The sequence below is a fragment of the Diorhabda sublineata genome, chromosome X, assembly GCF_026230105.1.
Source record: "Diorhabda sublineata isolate icDioSubl1.1 chromosome X, icDioSubl1.1, whole genome shotgun sequence".
NCBI classification, from domain to species: Eukaryota; Metazoa; Arthropoda; class Insecta; order Coleoptera; family Chrysomelidae; genus Diorhabda; species Diorhabda sublineata.
The window spans coordinates 38,574,375-38,592,149 of record NC_079485.1 but is presented as its reverse complement, the minus strand read 5'-3'; the positions used below and the strand labels follow the sequence as shown (position 1 = coordinate 38,592,149).

The following is a 17,775-nucleotide window of genomic DNA, read 5'->3' as shown; positions in this document are numbered from 1 at the left end:
GATTCCATCGATGTACTGGACATTCAACGTACCAAGACAGTAAAGGGTCGGCATGTTACTTTCGCAGACAGTGATATAATCAGTTATGGTGGAGCAGTATTCACTTGGAGTTCCGCAAGGATCAGTTTCATCACCTTTTTAAATATGATCTACCCACTTCTCAACAAATCCTAACAGCCATATACCCTGACGACACTTGTTTTGTAGCATCGGCAAAACACATTTAAACAATAAAATTTTACCATATTTTCAAAACAATGAAATAGCTATAAATGCCTCAAAAACAGAGTACTTGTTACTCAGACGTATAGCTAGGAAAAGCTAATATTGCAATGGGCAGACTTTACCCTCTCATTTATAAACACAGTAAACTCACCACACAAAAAAAACTTTTCTTCTACAAACAAATCAATGGACCCATTTTAACATACGCAGCCCTAGTCTACTGCACAGGTACCAATTAAAATTTCCGCACCCTGCACATGATACAAAACGTGCCAAAAGTGCCTCCGTATGGCTATTGAAAATAGTAACGAAAACTTCCTAGAACTGACATAAAAGAATTCGTATTGTAAAATTTTTTTGAAATTTTTACAATTATTGTGTGCCAAAAGATCTTCGAGAAAAACTCAAAGCCGTAAATCGCGCAGGAGATAACCACAACAGTGGGTGTAGGTTTCTGCATGGTTCATTAATTACATAGTTTAGTTGTAAAACTCGAAACTTCCACATATCAACACGAATTATAATCTACGTCAGCCATATTACCTTCTCGAAAACTAAAACCCCGATCGATATTTGAAACCCTTTTTCTCAGGGATATTTCAGCCGAAAGATTCTGTGAGTCACAACTATATACCAGGGACAGAGTTATTGTAGCTACATCAAACTTGTGAATAATACCCCGTTGCAAGGAACCACAACATTGTATCCAGACATACACATGATATCTATGGATTCGCCAGAATATCGGCAACCTATCACGGTCATCAAAAAAGTTAAAATTGATGAATATTTGCAGTTATTAATTATTATATAAAAAAATATTTAGAATACATTTCACGTGACTGGTATTGTTTTTGTTGCCATGGAAACTTTAAAATCCTCGCATTTTTACAAGGTGATTCATAAACGCTGCAGCGTACTTTAAATGAGCAAAAAGGAAATCAATTATTTTGAAGAAATTAATTGAAAAGCTTTATTCACACTCAACCAATTAAATATTTGCATTTAACTATGTTCTTTAGAAGTATTAATATTACACAACGTTTAGTTGAACTATTTTGAATGATAGTAACAATGAAGTACCCTAAGCAGTAACGTTTCGGGTTCGCACTCCAAGTCGATAGAATATATCCCGAGGTAAAAATTCCCTTTCTCTAAATCTGAATTTGGCTGAAGTGATCAAGAAGCAGTTTCACATTTTCACGGTTTCTAGTTTTATATTTGAAGTACTAACAGAAAAATAGTGTATACGTAGAACCAATTCTAAATATATATAGATATTCCACGTATTCAAAAAACTAGTTATTTTATGGCCACTATCACTTTTTTTGTAAAATTTTGTACAAATATTCAAAGTCAATATTAAGATATATTAGTGTACTTACCCAATCACAGAGTGCGTTGCCATTATAAAATCGGAATCGGTATTCGCATGCGGATTAGTTTTGAACAATTTTGATTTGGTTTGAACTTGTATCACTTTATCCGGCCCGAATTGTAACCTATAAATCGAACTCGAAGATTGTCCCAAACTAATAGTTTCTCTAAGATGTGCAGTAACTTTGTTGACTTCTTGTTGCGGTACCAATTCTCTTAAAGGTCTATTTCTCAGTTCCTTTTTTATGTACTGTGCTAAGGTATCCGTCACTCCCGAAGTATCTACACAAATGACCTTTCCTGTAGTGTCTAGTTTCGTCGTAAATTGTTCAATGTTACAAGTAGTTTTGTCTCTATGCGATATCCGAGACGCGACACACAATAAACAAGGCCCACTGTCACTCCCGTCCTCCTCAGAAACAGATAAATGATCCCTTAACTGGGTACTGGAAATATGCATTAACTCGTAACTGCTCACTCTTTGTTGCTTTTCTTCTATGGTTTGGTTTAAGTCATCCGGAGGCTTGACTAAGAGCCTTATGTCTATCGATTTGGATTTGTTGTTTACTTGTTGTTCGTTTCCCCACTCTATTGTCACGGGGAGTAGGCTCGAATGGAATTTTGTGTGATCCCCATGATGAATGAAATTATAAATGCTTTTACCCAAAACGTCATCTCTAGTAAATTTAATGTAGTTGGAAATGTTTTCTGTCACGTGTTCAACCTAGAAGTAACAAAATAGATAATCATTATTTTCCTATAAAGAGATTTCAAACATCATAAAACTTGTTCTGATCATTACTAACCTTCCCTTCACTGTTGACAACGAAAAGGAACCCCTCCAACGCTTCGAGCAACAACGGCCCGTAAAAATCGTTGGAAAGTATCGTCGGTCTGGAAGACGAGACCTCTCCTTGTTGGACGGGGTCCGACGATTGGGTGGCGTTTTCTTGCTGCTTTATACTTCGAATCTGGTTAACAGCTTCTTGAAGAATGGCGCACTTATCCGGCTTCACCGACAACGAGCTCATGTCCGCGAAATTTGCGGAAATCAGCTCGGCCAATTCCTCTATATAGATGTTTTCTTGTTCTCGGCGACGTTTCTCATTGTTGCACTTATTTCTGAAACAAAAAAATATTCTATTTATTAGTGTCTGACAAAGCATTAAAAACCTTCCAAAATCCTAGTCTATCCTTCTATATACCCGGTTTCAACAAATATATATTTTTTCAAATAGAATATTTCTGTAAAATCAAAAAAAAAAAAAATAATTTTCTTCGTTTTTAAAATAGAAAAGTCAATATTGAGAGGTCGGTTCCAGAAAGATGAACGAAAATTAAGATGATGGAAGGGTTACATGAAGAATTGTAAATGAACATAAGCATATAATTTACGACTAATATGCCAAAGTGAGAGAAACTATTCAATATGTGGAGAAAAAGTAAACAATTTGCCATAATATCCTCAGATACTTGATGAAACTTGATTGAAGAATTGAACTGGAAAGAGACCGCATAAAGAAAAGTAGAATACTTTTGAAATGTGAATATACCGATGTCACCTACTATATATAAATAAATGATTCAATTAACTTGTTCTTGATAAAGGTGTTATATCCATTGCTAATAAGATATTTCGCTTGAGCAGTGTTAATTGTAAATAATAAATGATCCATTTAAACATTATGCAAATATTTTCTCCAATTTCATTATTTCAAATATGCCAGCCGGTTCAAGTACAGTATTTATAGCACTACCCAATCTTTTACTGTTGCCCCCATGTTTTAAATAGAATATAAATCCAACAATTTATCCAAACTTTCAACTGGCTGGAATAGAGATTGATTATCTTGAATTGTTGCCGTTCTCAAGATCAAGTTGTCCGATTTCTAGTGCTGACGATGGGTCATCAACAGGCAACGAAGGAAGTGATCACAGCGCATCTTTATTTTCGCTAATTTTTGTCACTCGGTTTAGTTCTACTTTACATAATTCTTCGTAATAGATACACAGATTGTTTGAATAGATTTCACCTCTCTCTTCGGTTTTTGTCTGTTTTGTTTCATGAGTCAATAAGAAGAGTCAAACGATCAAAAAGCTTAAGTGATGCGAATCGTAATTATTTTTTTTGTTCCACTGATAGTGTCAGATATGAACGAATTACTTGGTTGAGATTTTCTATTTAAATTAAGTCGGGGTGTAGTTTCTAAGAATAATTAATAAACCTATCACCAGACAAACAGTGATTTCGAAACGACCTTTATACCTATCTTTGTACATATGTATTTATATTATTTACATATTGAAATTAAGTGTTTAATGACTAACATCATATTAACTTGAATCCACAAAAAGATAAAGGAGTATTAGGGTCTATGTACACGGCGTATTTTTAACGCGCCGACGACGCACGGTTCACGAGCGTGTCCTTCCGGCGCTGTGGGTAACCAAAAGCTGATTGTCGCATTTGTCTCTTTTCGTGCGCTAGCAAAAAAGCGTAGCAATTGTGAGTTTGTTCATAAATTATCGGCGAAAGGGTGTTTTAGGGGGATCAGCTCATTTTATCGATCTAGTTTGCCAGACCAGTACCCATGTGTAAGTAGTAAGGTTTACTGTCATCTGCACATCGTCGGCCTATGTGCATAGGCCTTTATCGAGCTCACTATTGAACTTTGAATTGAACTTTGAACTATTGAACAACTTGCGTTGTGGCTGAGTTTTAATGACGAATTAACAGTTTTCAAAAAAAAAGTTAGAATTGATTGATTTATAGCAAAGTTAGCCAATAGAAAAAGTGACTCCATCCAACTTTTTTGAAATCTACAGTGATACAAGAACCAATCAATTCTCACAAATTTTATTTAGAAAACTTCCCATTAGGAATGGTAAAAAGAGATATAGTATATTTTCTTATGTTGTAGGTATTTATTCAAATATATAAAGTTTTACACTATTATTATTGTTATACAAGTCGTAATATAATCAAAATTGAACACTTATAACTTAATCTAACTTCTACAATTGTAATCACAAAAAATATTATTTGAATGGAAGGGATGTACTAGATGGATTGACATCAAATTATCAATATTTGTCTTGAGTTCTGTGAGGAATAACCGCAAATCTCCCCGTTCTGTGATATTTAATCTGCTTCTTTTTTTTTAAGTTTGTAACGTATGTTGAACGTATGCCTGAATATGTTCATCAAGACACCAAGAAAAGCTGAAATTACACTGTTTGTTTTTATTAAATTGAGGCTGTCCCCTTGTAAGTTGAGGCCATGTTTTAACAAATCAGTCAAATACGCGATGTCTGCTTTAAAACTGATCAGGTTTTATTTTAAATCAGGATATTTACCTACCAGTAAACTTGAGTCAAAAAGTGAATAAAATCTTGATAAACATGCACTTTTCGACAACCAGCGTACTTCACTTCACAGTAATTGTTAGAAGTAAATTGCAGTTAATTATGGTATAAAGATTATAGACCCACGATATCACCCGACCATATCAGGAGCTCCATCCATTGCCACCGAAATAAAGTTTGTGAATGGAATCGATTTTTCCTTAAAAAAATCACTCGGGACATTAAATATTGATTCATCTTTAGTGTTCGTTCTCAAAGTGGGTCTTCATGAATTTATTCGCCCATAACAAATCAAATATATACCAATAATAATGCTTTATTGCCAGGTAGTTGACTCGTCCAGTTGAATAGAAAATTGAGATGTTTGCAGATAATCACACAAGAAACTTTGAAAATCAGAGCTAATTTCATCAAGACATCTTTATAGTGTTGTTAATCACAGGAATTCTTTTGAGTATGTAAAAGATTAGATATAAAAAGATATAAAAGAAGATTTATGCGGAAAAATTTTTGAAACCTCTTCATCAGCAGGTAAAATTAACTGGTCTCCAATGATGTGCCATTTTCCAGATTTTGCTATTAGTAATGGGATATTAAAAGATGCCCGCAAGCTATAATCGTTGCTTTCAGACGTTGAAGCGACATTCTGGGCACGTTGGGTCACTTCTCATATTTCTTCTCCAATGTTTGGAATTTTTCAAATCTTTATCTATTTTATCAGGTGACACCTTCTTTTATGATCTTCCAGTTTTGACGGTTTCATAGTCATTGCTCAAAACTTTTGCATAAAAGGCATGTTTGCTATCGTTTTATCAGCCTTTGATGGAAGAAAACCTAATTTCAAATATTAAACACTGTACTGACGCCACTTCTAAATTCGGTCCTGTTTCGTATCAATTATATACCTGTAAATAAAAAAAAACTTTGTTTTATTAATCTTGAGGCGATCTAACTCAACAGGATATGGCTATTTTAACAGAATATGATTATGAAAGCCAAGATTAAATAGTTTCACACTGAATATATATAGAACCTTTATAATTCGACCGCTTTAGACAAAGATGTTGTCATCATCAGGAATTGAATAATTATCAATTATTGAATATTATGAAACAAACAAAGTTTCGGCGTCAAACTGTTTCTAATTATCAAAAGCAATAAATCGCGAAGATCCATAATATAGTTGGGTGCAAGCGGCTGAACGTATTAAATGTGATAAAAAATTATTATTCCATTCATTATATTTTAATATATTTCTGTAAATTCTATAGAAACTTTTAGATAATCTTTAAATATGAAAACTACGGAATAAATAAATAAATTAGATAAGTGTAGTAGGTACGTAGTAAAAATTAAATACTAAGCTTATATTCTTCCCTAAAATAATATTTTATAAATATACCTAAACCTATAGTAGGTTGATTAGGTTTCTTTCCATTTTTTGTTCAAAATACAATATAAAATAAATAATATATAAAATAAAACTATATGCATATAACAAATAGACAGGTAGGTACTTACTTTTTCTACTCTAGCAATCACTAATATCGGTTCACTTTACTTTTATTTTCGAAAATCTGGAAACAATTTCCGTCACTGGCCAACACTAAAATCGATTCTTTATGAAATTCCGGAAACAAATGAATAAAGTTTATCTTTGACATTCGTATTAATATTGGTGAAGAATCAAACAATTTCATGTGAGATTTCAAGCACATACACCACAAGTCGTATTAATTTGCACGTCTGACAAGCGTTGCGGACAGGACGACGGCCGCGGCCGTCGCGGTAACTTCAAGTATCGACGCGTTGAACATATGGAATATGCAAGTTTTTACGAGTAACACTCGCTCAGCTTCTTACAGTATTATCTGCCTATATTGATAGGAGAAGTCAAGTCAACATTCTAGTTTTTCACTATCGAAACCAAATAAATTTTCATGGACCTCCGCTTACATTTTGTGGACCCCCATTTTTTGTCACGCCCAGCGTAGACCCCATCGAGTCTCCCGCGGACTTCTAGTGGTCCACCTCGAATGTGACAAGTATCCAAAAGATGGATTAAAACTATGTTTTCATTCAAAATTCATTCATATTTTACCATTGACTATATGACAACAAATTACAGCAGGTGGAAAAGTTCAGATAGTATTTCCTTTGATAAGATTTGGGGAACAAATCTAACTCTCTACGAATAACGATATTTTTCTTAAATAAAAATGTCTTACCTCCTTGACACCACAGTGTAGATATAAATATTTTTCAGTCAAAACGAAATTATACAGAAATACCGACCTGTTTTGGTCTAAAGTCATGATCCAATTTTGTTGAAGCACTAACACACTTGGTTGGTAGTTCGATGAAGAATTCCAAAAACATAGAAAATGTTGAAAACTAGAGTAACGTCACGTTCGTTGTGTCGCGGTTTCTTTCAGGCAGATAGTGAAAACTAAACTGGAGTTTTTTATATCACAATCATGACAGTTGGTTGTAGTTAGAATGATAAAAATGCAAAATAGGCACGTTTCCGTCGGTATATTTATTCTAGTTATTATGGTAAATGTAAACTATTGTGTTAGCAGGGCCCACGTGGTGTCGCAATACTTGGTTGATATCATTTCACAAAAACAACGTGCTGTTAGTACATAAATATCAATGTGGCAGAAGTAAATAATTGTTTTGGAAACGCTGACGATAGCGATTTTTCATGTAATAATAATTTTAATATTCTGGTAGGTACTAATACAGGACCGGACTAGATAGTATATCCGTTAGCTTGAAAAAATATGTAAGTCTAGTTTTAAACATGTACATAAATTATACTGAAACAAATGTGTAAGTTGATTCTAGTCAAATGTCAATATTATGAGGAGTCCGATATATTGCAATTGCCATTAGATTAGGTATAAATGTATCCTTAATATTGTTCTTATTGATGATAGGCGTTTGCGCTCCGCCATGTTGAAAGAGTGGTAGTATGAAAAGTTTATATTATTTTCGGCAATATTATCAGGGAGAGCAATATTTACAAAAAATGTATCACAAGAAAAAATGATTGTTGGTACTTCACAATTCATTGGTTAATGTGTCATAAGCAAATAGGCAAACACTGGTTCGGAGGTTAACTTATTCCATTCAACTAAATTAGGGCCACATGTAGAAACTAATCAAAACTGTGTTTATGGAGTGAAATTTATCTAAATTATGAGAGAATCACTGATTTTGGTGTGCTTTATAGAAAACCCAGAAGAATGTTGCCACATCTATTTTACCAGGACATTATCTTCACGTTCATTAGATCTTGGGAAGTATGGGTTTACCACGAAAAGTTTAAACAAGGATTTTGCCTCTCTCCGACGCTATTTAAGATTCACTTGGAGCAGGCATTTAGGATGTGGAAAGGGAAATGCAGTGGGATGGGAATTCCTCTCAGTGAAAACAAAACGCTATGCACGTTTTGCTTCGCAGATGATCAAATACTAATAGCACAGGATCATGACGATACAAGCTAGATGACTCGAAAACTCATAGAAGAGTACAAGAAATAGAATATCGAATTAAACGTAAAAAACAGCAGAAGATATTGATCTGGAGGACAGGACACAAATAAAATACTGAGAGGAATACAAGTGCTTAAGAATGAAAATAACACAAAACGCAACACTCGACACAGCGATCGAAGTTTGAAATATACAAAGCAGAAAAACTATATCAATAATGAATGGAATATTATGGGACCAACGAATATAGAACAGAACATAATAGATTCTAAAAGCATTGTAACATTTGGCAGCAATGTTTAATGAAAAAATGCAAATGACCACCGAAATAGACAGCGGGCAAATACAGGAGGGACAGGATAAAAAACCAGCCGGAGAGATGGTAGAAGTCGGGAGATGTCGAAGAACGTTGTATATGGATCAATTACCTTGTGATGATTAAAAGGTCATCAATACGATAAAAAAATAAAATTGCAAATTTATATATATATATATATATATATATATATATATATATATATATATATATATATAATTTGAATATTGAATTCTATGAGTTTGAAAATTTATACAAGCATCAAAAATCACCGGAAATCTTAATTAATTATTTCCCAGACGATGAATACATAAGTATTCGAATGCTTGGAAAATATATTAAAGTTAGTCCACTTTGGTGTTTCCTTGTCACGTTCTCAATAAGAAACCGCTCATAATATAGCTGGCAAAGACTTCTTTACAATTCACATATCGTCGCTGCGTGTGCGGATCCGCGTAAGAGCAATTTGTAAAGACCGCGTATTTGCTTTTTAATGATTTTACAGGAGGAAGAAAAAACTTGCTGCCAGCTTAGGTCTCCTACTGTTCCGCGGTATTGTTTCGATAGCACAACTGACGTTTCTCATTGGATAATTCAAATCAGATGAAGTCTAGTATAAGCCAATAGGCGTTTATATATGTGCACATATGTTTATTACTAGTAACTCTGCCTGAAAAGTTGTGAGTGGAAAGTGGTATGGAAAGCTTGCATTTTAATCCTTAAAGATCCAATCTAGCTTCTTGCGCTAGTTTCGAACGATCTGTATACCACAGTGCTTACAGTGCTTACGAAAGATCTGTATTCACCTATGACGATAACTGATAACCACTTAGATCACTTATATGTTTTTTACACTTTGCTTTTATAGTCTGATTCATGTATTTTTCAGCACACTTGTATGGAGTAAGGAGAAACAGAGGGGAAAAACAGTTTGCGCAAGTCAAACCATGTAAAATGTGTTTTCAATGATACAATTTCAGACAGCATGAGAAAAGATTTCTGGATGGTATCAATAAATCGATAATATTATTTATTCATCTAATTTAGATGGCATCTCAGAGGCCAACATAAAGGAATACATGATATTTAGTATTTTAACAATCTAGACAATAAAAGTACATTCAGGGATTCAATTTAAGATATATTGATTAAGGCGTTCAAGCTATTATAAAAAATATTAATCCAACAAGATATATGCTTTTTGGAGTAGTCTTTCTTCAAACTCCTGACACAGTCTTCACTAGAAACTATTTGTTTAATTATGTTTTTATCTGCCTTTCATATGTTACTGGTTTGGACCTTATCATTCCAACTTATGTAACGATTTGGAACATAAATAAAATTTTGTTGATAAAGTTACTCGAAAAAAAAAGAATTATACTTATATTTCTATCCTGTACCGTTTTAAATTTCATTAACATGTTGAGGCCTACTCGCCATATTTAGGTAACATAATCCCTCAAAAAGAACTCTCATATTGCAACTTAAGCACATACAAACTAACCATATTCAAAGAAGAGATTTTCTGTAACAAATGCTTCTTCCGTATCTCTATTCTTTTTATGGCTGACGCAGACGTTTAACACAAAGATGTAACAATGTCAATAGTTTCCGAGAAAAGTTAAGATCTCTTTCCGCTGTTCTCCCTCTTCCAAGTATGCTTGGATGAATACAAGTCTTTATATTTCGAAATATGCAACGTTGTCTATTTTATCAGTCACCTAAGTTATTATAACGTGGGGAATACTAGTTAGGATGTACTGGTTGAAAATGTTACGTTTAATTATGGCTACAAATGAAAATTCACGAAATTTTATCTTATACCGAAGACTACACCTATTTTAAAATATTTGGAAGATAATACAGAAAAAATTTCTTGCAACACTTGTCAAAACGAAATGCGCGAGAGTGGTTAATCTGCAACTTACAACCCAGACCAACAAACATTTTCTTCCCTCAATTTTTCAACTGTACCTACTTGGTTAATTTTTATATGTAAAACATTTTTTTTTATTTGAATTCTAGGATGGATTTTAGAAATGTTGCCGCGCTTCCATAGTGTTGATATCTATTTGTCGATAATATCGATCTTCCATAGGTAGTTTTGTCCTGTTCTTTACTACAAACTTTAAAATTTTCTGATAATTTATTTGAATGGTTGTGGAGCAGAATATTAGAATTTGAAAGCAATTCTATGCTTCATGAATTTCAGGAAAATGTTGTACTATTAGAACGAATAAACACCAAGAGTTAGATTCAGTCAGTACTTGTACAGCAGGACCGTCCACCAAGTATAATAATTTTGATTCAGGTATATTTTCAGAAACATAATATTTAGTTGATTAAGATTTCAATTTAAGCCACACAATTCATTTTTTGGAAGTTATATTTATGTCTTTATTTTTAGCAAAAATCAGAATTAACATGAATTAACGTTCTACTCAACGCTGTGTTGTACGGGGTATTTAAAAAGTTATAACAATTTTCAATAAAAATCGTAACAAATTCAATATCCTGTAGAATGTAAAAGAAATCCAAGAATGAAGATCTGTTGCATCCAAAGCAATCGAATAGAAGTAAAAATTCTGGAAAATTATTTATTCCTTTAATATTCATTGCTTCTGATACAGGGTGAGTAAAATACTGTTTATGAAAATTTTAAGTATCGAAAAGTAAAACCAACATAGTTTGTTTTATCAAGCATTCCCTATAGGTACCTAAATTATTAGTTCTTTATTTTGTTGTGAAAAACAATGATTATGTACGATTTCTAAGGAAAATTGTTATAACTTTTTAAATACCACGAAGAACACATCACAACCTAAATTATTGTAATGAGGAAGTCAAGCTGATTCCAAATATGCAATAAAATATAAAATGTAGATTTGATATGGCACAGCATTCTGAAGCGCCCTATAAGATTGTAAATCATTTTAATATGTGAAAACTCATAATGGCTATAATCTCTCAAATTTTCAAATTGATATCTCAAAGGACGAAGGAGGCACTGAACTTTATCACACTAAACAATTACACTGTATAGTTTTAATACTAATCGGTAGACGTGAAATGCGGCATTATATTATGGCTTTTTTCAAAAAATTAAAACATGATACCATTGTATAAAGAATAGGATAGTAGGTTAACCTTATGAGGATATCATTTGACGAGGTGGACGCCACCAATAGATGGCAATGGAGAGTTGGCGTCCACAGCACTTTTCTTACTGTACGTCGTAGCGTAACAGGTGGCGCCAAAATTGTTAAAAATATTATATTCAACCCTTAAGCTGTGTTGTAAAGTTTCTTATTTTGGGTGCCTATAGCAAAGTTGCAATTTGATTTCATTATTGTATTGTGTTCGTTGTGTTATTGTTGAGAGCTTTACTTTAAACATTACCTGGTGTTTTCGATATAAAAAAGAACTTTTTTAACCAAAAACCTTTTGCCTACTTTATTATACCATTAAACAAACAGATGGTTTTGTAATCATTTATGGTCTGATTGTAAAATATAATTTCTGTAAGTTGAAGGTAGCAACAAACTCCTCAAGTACATTTCACTATAGAACAAATTAATTATTTTTAAAAAATGTTACGTACAAAAAATCCTGGAGAAGAGCAATTTATATTTTCAACTGTAGTAGTTGGTGTCTGTTTTATAACTATATTCAATATAACGCCTTGGATATATTTTTTAATGGTATATATTTTTTGTATTGCACTTTAATAGGTTATAATTTCAAAAATATATGACTCATGCTTGATTTATCTATAACAGATTTGTGAATAAAATCATTTTGTTAAATTAGTACCAGTAGTAATATAAATATATTTAACTCAACAATGAGCTCAGTTTTAACATTTCTATATTATTTTGTGGTCAATCCAAAAAGTATAAATAGATAATAGAATGAATAATATTTTCGATTATTATAACTTTTGGCTCTCCAATGTGAAACCAAGACCGGTCCTGGGTTAGTTGGTACACTTATCGGTAAGGATGAGGCCATTATATAAATATCTTTACACAATGATAAAACTGACAAAACGATTATAAGTAGGTATTTTAGTAGTAGTTGATAGGACAATTTTTTTCTTTATTAGAAAGAGTTTTTTTATTTATTGGTCTTATCCAAATTTTAGCATTTATCCTTAACTTTCAATACAAAGCCGATGAATATAATATTTATATTAAAATCAGATTATTTAAATATCTTTGGTACGTATATACTTATTTGTATATTTTTTATTTCTGGTTTTTTACAATTCTTTTGAATGGTCTTTTTTGTTTGATTTTAAAAGCCCTTATTAAAGATAAGTATGAGAGTATTTTTACCGTTGTTGTGAGCATACCAAGAAATTTCAATGATGTGTAGTTGTTTTTGAGAATGATACACAGGTATGGAATTATCTTAACACATTTCGGGAAAATTCTGTCATTCCGACGATGATATAAGATACAATTAGGGAAATTCCAAATAAGGGTACTACTAGTCGTTATTCCATTTAAGCCATACTTTACTATAACCATTACAATAAATACGTATGTTAACATTGATGTTCTATATTTCAGGTAATGCTGTTTTGGCAAACCTAAGCCAAAAATCACTAAGACATAAGCTGATCTGCAGCAAACATTTCAGTGAAAATATTAGTCAATTTAAAAGATTGCCTACTACTTCTGTACCATTCCGCTACAAAAATAATGAAGGTTAAGAAGGTGTCCCCCTTCCGCCATTTTAAATAAAGGGGTGAAAAGCTATTTTTGACGATATCTCGCGAACTATTGTCCCCTGTAAAAAATTCGTGAAGACATAAATTGTGGTAAATCGCTTTGCCTACAATTTTGTCTATGACATTTTTTGCCATTAACCGCGAATTTAAAAAGTTATGAGCAAAAAAGTGCAAAAATTTTGTCAACAATTTCTTTTTTCTATCAAGAACTTTCTATTTCTTCATTTTTCAATAAAATTACCTCAGAATAATCTTTTAGAGCGTTCTTTGAGAATTAATTTTATGTGGATTTTTTGAATTCCACTCATTCTTGTGGCTCATTGAGCGCTCCAAAAGTGCCGGGGCGCGTCTATGCTCACCGCATTGTGCCAAAAACATAATATTTGTTATCATTTTCATTTTTTTTTTCTTTTCTTTACAGATTTTTCTGAACGTTTATATATAATTTATTATTTATAATCGACTGTGATTTTAATCATTATTGTTCTTTCTCTAATAATTTTTGGGAATTCTAACCAGGTAGAAAAGCTCCAAACGAACAACTACCAGCTAGTACTATTGTTATTATTATTATATTCTGCCCTTGGAGGCTGTTTCTTCTTCCTTGGTTTTGAAACGTTCTGACGATGAAGCAAAGGCATAGATGACGTCCCTAGCTTGGTCGAGGTTAGAGCTAGATTGCAGTAAACAATTGTACCCAAAAAAATGGTGGGGCGAACAGAAAACTGGTGAACGTAAAAATAACATCGACAATGCTATGGAGGATGGAGATAACATTATATTTTTTTAATGAAAATGGACAAGATTGCATTGATTGCTTTAAAGGTTTTACAATTAAAGTGGTATGTAAAAAACATCTCATAAAAAAAATGATAAGCGTGAAGAGGGACTACAGAAAGTCAGATATGCAGCTGCAATTATGAAACGAACCAATACCCACCTTCAGATTATTTTTTAGAGGACATTCATACTTTAATTTCAGAAAGTTTATCTATTTTACTATCAGGGATCATATACCAAACCAAACGTAAGTCCTTGATTGCTGCTCAAAGAAAATGCTCACTCTGTTATTGCTGCAACTCGAACTCGTTTATTCCACACAACCTGGACCATCAAAAAGAACTAAAATATACCAGGTAATACAAAATACCAGGTAAATTTAGGATGGAACCCCACAAATTTAGAGTTAAGCTTTCCTTGGCCCCTTGCCCCTCCCCCCAAATATCGAGAAAATAAAATTGCGTTCTCAGAAAAACGCAAGGTCCATTGTAACATTTCAAAGGACTATTATGAATCGTGATAGAAAGGATATTTCACTATGCCGCTGCAGCAGAATATGCAATAAAGTTTACGAGAAGGAATCATTGGATTCATGTAAAATATGTCATTTAATACATCTTTTTATGCTATATCTAGAGTTTTTTGTAAAGGAAACGAATCTTTTATATTATTAAGAATTGCAAAAATTCAAGTTTAAGTTTATATCTAAACATTTCTCTAAAACCTACCATAAAACAAATACTACTAATCATGTTCGATTCAAAGAATGAACACTTACAATGTATCAGTTTATAAGGAAAACTGTCAACATTGTAAACACAAATGTGGCAAAAAGCACACAGACTTTTTATTAACAAGAATACATTGGCGCTGACTATGACGGATGTACAAGGTATCAAATGGCTAAATGTGTATATGACTGTATTTTCAGTATTTTGCAAATTGTAAGAATAGACATGGAACCCCTTAAATATACAGTGGGATACAAAATATGAACAATGATTATAATACAAACATAAAAAATGAAGACTAACAACGTGATTTACATTATACACTGAAATTTTTTTCTCTAACTATGTTGAAAGACATGAATCCAAACAGGGACTTTATTCTACAAAATTACTAATTGGACTCATACTGCCCTATTTTCCTAATAAACTACTAATTAATTTGAATACTGGTTCCATTAATTTGTCTATATTCGATTAATTATCGGGAAGACATTTTCGAAATTTTTAATGACGTTAAGTTGCAACAACTGCCTATGTAATAAATATTTTTAGTACACCTTGATTTACTATTTATTATTATTTGCAGGGTTACTTTTTATTTTAAAGATGTTGGACAGAAAAGAATTGTGATAGGATAATCAAAGATGTATGGTCTTGGTCCAGATTAAAGTTTAGCAGCCTTCAAAAATAATTAATAAAACGCTTATATTTATATATACCAAACCGATTCGACTTTTTCATGTTTCCGAAAATAGCACATTCTAATCACTTCCAACGATTATGATTTTTGATTCATTTATAATCATACCATTCAGCCATTTGTTCTTTATTTGAATTGAATTGCATATAATTATAAATTCTATCGGTAAATTGAATTCCAAAAAGTAAATGATAAAAACTGCAGATTCAAATACAAAATTATAATGAATTAGTTTGAAAAGTAGTTATGGAACATAATAATAATTAATAATAATATTATTTTTTCAGAGACAGCATCGATGAAAATGGAGGGTGATAATGGATGCGGCTAAGACTAGAATTGAATCGAAAAAGAAGAATTAATTAAGCCATAATGTCGGACTAAAGGTTCTGCATCTGTTTTTACATCTCCAGTATAGATTTGCTTCAGTCAGGATAATATACGAATTGGGTTTATTAAATATTATTGAGCCATTTGTTAAGATCTGTTTTTAAAGAATTTATTGTGACAATTTCATGATGTCACCAAAGCGGAAAATTAAGTACTAATTAAGTGCCATTATACGAAATTTTCCGTTATGCAAGTTTTTGAGAAATTTATTGATCTGCTAACTTTAGAAAAAAGTTGCCACTTACATGTTCTAAAACGTTTGTCATATACCTGACCCATCTTTTTTGAATGTCTAACTCATCGCATGATCAAGAACATTATTTCTATAGGTAATTGCATCATTTAATGTAACAGCAACTCTATATTTAATTTTATATCTATAAGGGAGACTTACATTTGCGCTTGAGGTTTGGTCTCCGATTTTTTTCTTTTCTTATTGACACCGGCTGTCAATGAGCTCATCTTCCCCCAAACCGGGTCTTGCAATTCGCACGAGCCAAGCCTGAAACAATAATTGACATTATTGTATTGCGTTTTCAACTTATTAAAATACTAGTTACATCTGCACGCACTTTTATGACTTTCTATAAAAAGAATAAATGCTACGATTCATTTGATGCGATGCATCCGATACTTATGGTGCGGAAATATGGGCGCGTACCTTTAATATCTACATTGAAGATACAAGAGTTTGTTTTTTATACAGTTCCAAAGATAATGTAACGGCTTATAAACTCTATTCGCTCGATAAATTTACAAAAAAAAATCCATACTAATGTTAACCATCATAGGTGGTGGAAACAAAGAAAATTGTTTCCATATAGCAGTTCCCGTATATTGTTTTCTTTCTTTCGAACTCTTAGCAAATAAAAAAAATAATATAATAGTTTTTATTACAACACAAAATACATGGGTGAGATAAAATAACATATGGCATCCACGACTTAGCTAGCACGGTCATTATGCATATTTGTGATTGACTTTCATTGATACAGTATGATCTTTTTCTTCAAAGAACCCCATAAGAAGGGATGTTATGGTGTAAAATCACCGAAACAAGAGTAACGAGCAGAAAAGATATCATGCAATTGAGTGTATGGGACTCATTTTCCAATATAGTGATGATGCCTACAGCCAAAAATTCGCACCAATCGGTGACTCTTTGTGGACGCACTTGTATTGCGAAAATTACATGTGGGTTCTTCAATCGTCAATTTTTTTCAACTTGGGATAAATTTTCTCAAAAGTATCTGCTTGTTGATGTTTATCCATTCCATTAACTCCATCAGATGTGCACGGTCATTAGTCTTGAGTTTTGCGTTTGTTTATTAGGTAATTCTTCGAAATCCCCTTGAATTGTCCATAAGAGTCAATGTAAAAGATACCTTTACATTAGGAAAAGGATCTTTCCGATAAACGCACCCAATTGTAGAAACTGGACGAAATAGACGAATGCGGGAACATAAAAGCCTTGGAAAGTTAATGTTTGGGAAGGTATTATTGACACCGCTGCCATTGGACCATTCCTTCTAAAGGGAAATTTGAACATTTGAACGGACCAGAGATTTAATGAGAGATCAAATAGTTCCGGCAATTGCAGTTGGTAACAATTTCAATGACATTAAGTGCATCACCACACACACCACAGTACTAAT

At 32.6% G+C, this 17,775-nt stretch overlaps 1 protein-coding gene across 11 annotated transcripts in view; it reads right to left on the bottom strand.

Moving 5' to 3' along the window:
* The window catches only part of LOC130451829 (nuclear receptor coactivator 3), a 366,138-nt gene that overhangs the window by 51,027 nt on the left and 297,336 nt on the right, over window positions 1-17,775 (bottom strand). For 10 of the 11 annotated variants that reach the window (XM_056791123.1, XM_056791119.1, XM_056791122.1 and 7 more), the window contains exons 2-4: window positions 16,515-16,622; window positions 2,409-2,724; window positions 1,611-2,326 (exon numbers count right to left, since the gene is read on the bottom strand). In XM_056791123.1, coding sequence (XP_056647101.1) covers window positions 1,611-2,326; window positions 2,409-2,724; window positions 16,515-16,582 — 1,100 coding nt within the window. In that variant the 5' untranslated portion in view covers window positions 16,583-16,622. Of the gene's footprint in view, window positions 1-1,610; window positions 2,327-2,408; window positions 2,725-7,263; window positions 7,527-16,514; window positions 16,623-17,775 lie in introns of those variants that run through there. The other variant, XM_056791128.1, reaches the window with a different exon arrangement.